We start from the raw sequence: 8,269 nt of genomic DNA, 5'->3' as shown, positions 1-8,269 counted from the left end.
TATATATATATATATATATATATATATATATATATATATATATATATATTAGTTCAAAGTTACAAAAGAACAAAGGATGAAGACAGGTGTAGGAACAACAAGAAGGTGTATTAGTTTAACACTCGGGAAAAATGGAAAAGTCGCTCTTCGACAGAAATGTATAAGAGGGAAAAATGGAGAGAGACTGAAAAAAAACGAAAACGGAGAGAGACTGAAAAAAAACGAAAACGGAGAGAGAAAAACTGTGTAGAGTTCAGTAGTCCGATATGGTGGGATGACTAGAAAATAAGCGGTTGAAAAAAAGGGAGATAATAATAAAAAAGAGAGGTTGAATGAAAGGGAGATAATAATGCTGACCCAAAAGAACTAAGGTGCGCAACGTGTGTGTGTATATGAGAATGGTGTATGTGTGAATTTGGGCGAGTGAATCTTACGTGTGTTTGTGTGTCGTTTGTAGCAGTTGATATGTGTTTTTTCAAGTGGTGTGCGCACATGTGTATGTGCGTCTAAAATATATATTCGTGTATGCATGTGTTTCTAAGTTTGTCCCCCACCATCGCTCGACAACCTATATTGGTGTGTTTACGTCTCTGTAACCTAGTAGTTGGGCAAAAGGGACCGATAGAATAAGTACTAGGCTTACAAAGCAAAGAATAAGTTCTGGGGCCGATTTCTTCGACTAAATGCAGTGCTCCAGCATGACTGCAGTCAAATATCTAAAGCAAGTAAAAAAATAAATGAATATATTCTTCTTCATTTTTCCTCTTCATCTCTATCCTATTTTTCAGAAGAAGAGTGAATACTGGAAACGTTAAAGATATTTACTTCAGTTCCACCCATTTCCGATACCAACTCCATGTTTATTTTATATTCCCCCTTTGTGTTCTATTTTCTATTGCCTTTGCTGTATGTCTTTATATGTTCCGGATTGGTATAACAGAAATGGGAATTAATATTAAAAGCTAGTTTTCTGTTGCAGCAAGCGGAGCTGAAATTTTTATCGTGTCAATATTTGTTTCTATACGTTTATGTAATTAGATAGTGCAAACTTGATTCCCATAAAAAATACATTAACTATACTTCTCCATATTATATATTCCTATATTGTTGAAGAATTATGTTCCAACATTAGCTGTCGCTGAAGAGGAACTTAAATGTAGTTCCGCAGATCGATGCTGCGTAGACAACCTTTATTTTTTTATCGTTTACTATTTTCAGTCAGTGGACTGCGACTCGAGTAAATCGACCCCAGGACTTATATTTATAATTTCTTTAAGGCTTAGTACTTACTCTGTAGGACTATTTTGCCGAACTGCTAAGTAACGAGGACGTAAAGAAACAAACACCAGTTGTCAGGCGGTGGTGGGGGATAAGCAACTCTCTCTCTCTTTCTCTTTCTCTCTTTCTATCTTTCTCTCTCTCTCTCTTTCTCTCTCTCACTTTATCTCTCTCTCTTTCTCTCTCTCTCTCTCTCTCTCTTTCTCTCTCTCTCTTTCTTTCTCTCTTTCTCTCTCTCTCTCTTTCTCCCTCTCTCTTTCTCTCTCTCTCTCTTTCTCTCTCTCTCTCCCTCTCTTTCTCTCTCTCTCTCTCACACATATATCTGACAGGTTTCGTTGTTTTTATCTACCAAATTCATTCACAAGTGATTCGTCAGCTTAACAATCTAGTAGAAGACCCTCGTTCAAGGTATCGCACCATTGCGTGACCCTTGACCAAGTGGCTGCTACTATAGACGTGAACCTAAGTTCACAAGCTTCTCAACTACACGGTCACCTTTAAAAAGATAAATTAACCAGCGGTGGCGACCACCATTGGAAATGATCCCCGTTTCATCCGCAAGATGGTGACGAAAGAAGTAACTTTTTTTTTATGAATTCTTAGTGAATTAGATGCATTAAATTATAATTTCAAAATTACGTCTTCTTGTTGCAACTTGTATTATGGGAGGGAATTATATTTAACTAATGAAATTTATTTGCGTCGACTGAATTTGATAACAATAATCCTTTCTACTATAGGCATAAGGCCTAAAATTTTGAGGGAGAGGGCTAGTCATAACATCGACATTAATACTTGACTGGTACGTATTTTATCGACAGAAAGGATGAAAGGCTGAGGGATGAGACTTGAACTCAGAACATAAAAACGGAAGGAGTGCCGCTAAGCGTTTTGTCCAGGGTGCTAACGATTCTGCCAGCTCGCCGCCTTAACAACCACCACCACCACCAACAACAACAACATTCTTAATTGGATTCTAAATGGACTAACAAGTCTAGACAGGAAAATGAAAAATAATGACAGAATTTAGGATGCACCACCCAAAATATGACATAGAAAGGTTATATATAGAACGAATTGAAGGTGGTAGAGGCCTTATACAGCAATAAAAATTTTACAAAATAACCATAGGATTACAGAAATACCTAGTTCAGAAGCAAGGAAAAGTGATACAGATAGCCACAAAATACGAGCAAAACATAAAACTGTTTTCTGTCTTTAAGGATGCTAAAAGATACAAGGAAGAAGTCATAGCATCTGACCACTACGAAGAAAAAGAGGAAAGGACAAAAGCAGTAAAGCAAATGAAATCCAAACTAAAACTGAAACAGCAAAGTATCATGGTAAAAAGATGGCAAGAAAAGCCCTTGCATGGCAACTATTGGGATAAGCTAAACAGAAAAGAAATAGACAAACTAAAATCCCAACAATGGCTGATAAGAGACTGAAGGATTATTAATTGCAGCACAAGATCAAAGCTTTCCCACCGGAAATCACCAAAAACACATAATGAAGAAAAATACAAGTAACTGCAGAATATGTGGTGATGTGGGAAGAAACAATAAACCTTATTGTTTCTGGTTGCTTAGTCCTGGCTAAGAAGGAATATATCTATAGACATGATATAGTTGGGGCTTATATACACTGGAAGCTATGCCAACACTATGAAGTGACAACAGAAAAAAGATGGTATAAGCACACCCCAGGAAAAGTCTCAGAAAATGACAAAGCAACCATACTCTGGAATATGCCAATACACACAGGTAGAGAAATCAAAGCTGATAGCATATTATCAAAGCTGATAGCATATTTTTGTTAGAAATTAGCAATAAAAAATGCCTTCTAATCGATGTATCAATAGCAACAGATGACAATGTATCTCTAAAAGAAACGGAGAAATTTCGAAAATACAAAGATTTGGAAATAGAAGCAATAGAAACAATTCCTATAGTAATAAGTGCATTAGGTATGATTAAAAAGCATTCAGACAGATACATGACTAAAACACTAGGACTTACGAAAGTATATAACATGCAGAAAATAGCGCTGCTGGGCACTGCGTAGATCCTACAATTAAGAGCACCACAACAAACTAAAACACATATGCAAGGCACACAGAGCTGCGCTCGGAAGTGTAGTGAAAGCACGTGGTAAAAATAAGACTGCTGAATAATAATAATGATTCTTTATACTGAAGGCACAAAGCCTAGTATTTAAAGGGAACAGACGAGTCGATTACATTGACACCGGTATTCAACTGGTACTCATTTTACCGAACCTGTAAGGATGATAGTCAAAGTCAACCTCGGAGGAATTTGAGCTCAGAACGTTTTTACGTTCAACAAAATGCTCCTAAGCATTTTTCCATTCCAGGCGTACTAACGGTTCTGTCAGCTCACCATCTGCCCTGATGCAGTAGCAGATAGTGGTTCTCATGGCTTTTAATCTCAATTGATTGGCAGTGTACATATTTTGTCTTGGTATGAAAAGATGGGCTACAACAAATATTCTGCTCAATACCACAGATTTGCTTGTCAGTTGTTTGACCTTAACCAGTTGAGCATGTCTCTTAGTTGCTGACGATATGTGAATCTCTGATTACGAGCAAAAGTAGTGGGGGAGCACCATCGCCATGTGCCGAGACGAATTCTTTGGGGTTTAAAAAATTCACCTCTGGAAACGTAGGTGTTTCATTAATCATCCTTAAAGAACCCTCATTCAGGGACCTTTTGAGTGGGATGGGCTACTCGACCTGAAGAAAATTCTAACTAGGCTACATCTGCAAGGTTATGTGCTGTTTATCTTGATATGAGATCGCGCACACATATTTGTGATGCACGTGTCTGGTGTACCTTACCAGACGGGTACTCATTATAAACATATTGGGCTTCGTATATCTGTACGCCAGTGTCACTTTGATGGTATGCACTGCTCTAACACTCACTGGTAATAAGAATAATCCTTTCTGCTATAGGTACAAGGCATGAAACTTTGGGGGAGGGGATGAGTCGATTACATCGACCCAGTGCGTAACTGATATTTATCTCATCGACCCCGAAAGGATGAAATGTAAAGTCGATCTCCGTGGAATTTGAACTCAGAACGTAAAGACGGACAAAATACCGCTAAATATTTTGCTCGGCGTACTGACGATTCTGCAAGCTCGTCGCCTTAACGATAATAATAATCCTTTCTACGAAAAGCACAACGACTGAGATTTCGGGAAGGGGTAAGTCAATTACATCGACCCCATTGCTCAACTGGTACTTATTTCATTGACCCCGAAAGGATGAAAGGTGAAGTCAACCTCGGCGCAATTTGAACTCAGACCATAAAGACAGTCGAAATGCCGCTAAACATTTCGTTCAGCGTGCTAACCATTCTACCAGCTCGCCGCCTTACTGATAATGATAATAATAATGATTTCAAATTTTGTCACAAGGGCAGCAGTTTTATAGGAGGGGATATGTCGATCCCATCGACCCCAGTATTCAACTGGTAATTATTTTATCGATCCCGAAAGGATGAACGGTAAAATCGACCTCGGTGGCATTTGGACTCAAACGTAGCGACAGACGAAATGTCACTCAGCATTTTACCCGATGAGCTAACGATTCCGCCAGCTTCTTAATAATAATAATAATAATAATAATAATAATAATAATAATAATAATAATAACAATATTTGATGGATGTTACTATGTTGTAAGTAGTCGATTCACGTCTTTGGTCTGAGGATGACTTCCCTTCATTCCAGCCAGCCTTGGAGACTAAGCAAAAAGTCAAGGGCTCTACGTCATCCGACTATACCACAATAATAATAATAATAATAATAATAATAATAATGATAATGATGATGATGATGATAATAATAATAATAATAAATTAAAAAACAGATCTAATCTAATAACATCGGTGGAATGGGATAAAGGAACCTGTGGAAGACTTGAGGGAAGCGGCCTTTTAATGAAAATAATCACAAAAACGAAATTTTACTGCGATACAACACACAGCTTCTCCCATGCACGATGTCTCAGTGAAACACGCGCGAAAGATACATACGAAATCAACATCGGAAAGTTTACAAATTATAAAATATAAGTGGAACAAAACAGTAAGTACATAAATTGAGTAACTACGCATACACTCGAATGTGTACACAATCATATATACATTTCAATACCTATAAGACTACACATACATCCCAATGTTTACACAACTACGTGAAATTTACAGGACACACATAGACGCATATGAAATCACGTATCACAAACGAAGTGAAAAAAACAAAACAATTTTTTATTTTTATTTTTCGGACTAACCCAGAGTGAACCATTCATAGGTTTAAAAACACCACAAAAAACTATGCCCAAAAGATAAATCTATCAGCAAAAAGAGTACAGACTAATACAGATCTGTTAGCCTTAAGAAACTACGTTCCGAGCAATGTTTTCATTCAGACAACTCGGAGGCGGTGTTGTCTCAAAAATTAACTCTAAACAGAGAGATCCGTCCCCTAATGTCAATGTCCAAGCTTGCCTTGCCTCAGTGATAACAAAGCAAAATACAAACCGAATCGGCCGTCAACCGTATCAACAAGCACCGCGTACCCTCGGGAGGAACCAGACTGAGTACGAAAAATCAGCTACTGGTTCAAATCTTCCCGGAACACAGGAGCTGGAAGTACCCCACAACCGGAATATTCCAACAGATGGCCATCCACACTCGTCATCAAATAACCAAAAGAAAAAGAATCAAAAATAGTCTAGTAGAGATGATAAATAAGTTATTAAGGCCTTCTATCATGCCATGTATTTCCCCCAAAATAAATCTAATACTGAAAAAAACTACATAAGATGGAGACAGAAGCACCTTGAAGTAAGATCGTACATAGACAGTAACAAACTTGCCAACGCCAGAAGAAACATGAAAAAGAAATTACTAATTACTGAATTAGAGATTGACCAAATTAATCAATCAGTATGGGATAAAAGGAACAATTATAGACCAGCCCAGGTCTGATGAAAATACAGTAATGATAGCAAGGGTTAATATAACTTATAAGCAAAGTGGAATACTCTGTGAACCAATCATAAACACCAAGGCAGATGAAAATCAAATAGATGGAGAAAGTCACACAGAAATTGACCCATCAGAACTACATGATCTAAAAACTCAAATCATGATTGAATGGCTGAAAAGTAAAGAAACCAGTATGAAAGAACATGACACTTTCCCCAAAATTTGCAACTCTAATCAAAACCTTAAAGTAATTGGTAAAATCCGCCTTGCACTTAAGGATATGATTTCAGCTAATGATGTTGATATTACAGATCTCAGCCACCTATACTACGCATCCGTGAAAATCTCAAAGATTGTATGTGGTGAAAAGATTAGAAAACGACAACATTCCCACAAAAAGCCTTCTTGGCCAGAGCGTATTCAACACCAAATTCAGCTACTTAGGTCTGACATAGAATGTTTAAAAGACCTTAAGTTTGACAAGACTATCAAACCAACAAAAGACCGAAAATTAAAGAAAATTATATGAAAACTATACCTGATATCGATACCACTATAGAAACTATCAAGCAAAAGGTATGTGCTAAAGCTGCCCGCATAGCATGGTATGGAAAGCGCGTTAGATTCTCTAAGGACAACAACATGTTCAAAAACCCCCAAACATTTTTGCAGGAAGATAGGGAAAATACCAGTCACAGTAAAGTCCCATCAAAAGAAGTGCAGAAATTTTGGAATAAAATTTGGGCAGAAGAAAAAACACAATAAATAGAATATCTACTGACTTAGATTCCTTAGAAGAGCAAAAGTGGGAGAGTATCTAGGTAGAAGATGTAAGATTTGCTCTAGGGAGGTCAAAGAAATGGAAATCGCCAGAAAAGGATAAAATTCCTAACTTCTTGGTTGAATGCCTTCCCAGAGAGCCATGAACTGCTAACAAAACTTTACAACAATGCTTTGCAATAACCTAGTATGATTCCCTCTTGGCTAGTTAATGATATTACATTCCTGCTTCCAAAAAATGAAGTAACAAATGAACCCACCAATTATTGACCCATAACCTGCTTAACAACAATGTATAAAATACTAACATCTGTCTTGACTGAATATACAAATATTTTTAATAGAAAGTGGCATCTTTCTCTAATGAGCGAAAAGGATGTAAACGTGGGTCCTGTGGTTGTAAAGATCAGCTACTCAGCAATAAGATGACCCTGGAAGATTCTCACAAACGACACGAAAACTTATCAATAGCCTGGATAGACTATAAAAAAGCTTTTGATGTTCTACCACATTAATGAGATATCTAGGACGTGACAATTAAAAACAAAAACCATCCCTGTTGTTGTAGGTGCCCTGGAATTGATCAAGAAAGGTAGTGAAAATCTTTTTGACTAGATCCCTGGGAAACCAGCAATCTACGAGACTTAAAAAAAATTGCGTTGACATCGACTGTCCACATTCTCAGAAAGTTTCTCTCCATCTAATATATACGTGCCTTAGGTCTCTGGTTGAGACCCGGTCGGAAGATGAAATAAAATGCAAATCAATCGGAAAACAACAACAACAACAACAACAACAACAATCACAATAATCTAGAAGATATTTCTGAAAAAAATTTTTTTACCTGTTCTAGTTTTTTGAGATACAAGCTGACACTGTGTTCGGCTTCGATGAGCGGGTGGCCCGAATTGTAAAGAGCACATACTACCATTCCGAGAGAGAAAATATCGCTTAGTGATGTACAGGTTTTATCACTGATAATTTCAGGTGCCATATAGTTGAGGTCTGGTTGGGCCATTTTTGGCATTTTCGGTGTCCACGGAACCGATTGGAAAGAATCCTGCAAAGATTATTATTTGGTAAATGTAGGAAGAGAAACATATTAATGTAAAAACGGCACAACAAGAAATAAAAATAATGCGAATTTAAAATAACTTTTATACATGTATATATATATATATATATATAT

General features: G+C 37.1%; 1 protein-coding gene across 1 annotated transcript in view; it reads right to left on the bottom strand.

The window, feature by feature from the left end:
* The window catches only part of LOC106871154 (uncharacterized), a 589,447-nt gene that overhangs the window by 113,875 nt on the left and 467,303 nt on the right, over window positions 1-8,269 (bottom strand). The window contains exon 8 of the mRNA XM_052976152.1: window positions 7,925-8,140. Coding sequence (XP_052832112.1) covers window positions 7,925-8,140 — 216 coding nt within the window. The remainder of the gene's footprint in view (window positions 1-7,924; window positions 8,141-8,269) is intronic.

The sequence above is a fragment of the Octopus bimaculoides genome, chromosome 23 (assembly GCF_001194135.2).
Source record: "Octopus bimaculoides isolate UCB-OBI-ISO-001 chromosome 23, ASM119413v2, whole genome shotgun sequence".
In the NCBI taxonomy this organism is placed as follows: domain Eukaryota; kingdom Metazoa; phylum Mollusca; class Cephalopoda; order Octopoda; family Octopodidae; genus Octopus; species Octopus bimaculoides.
This window is presented reverse-complemented; position numbering and strand designations above follow the sequence as displayed.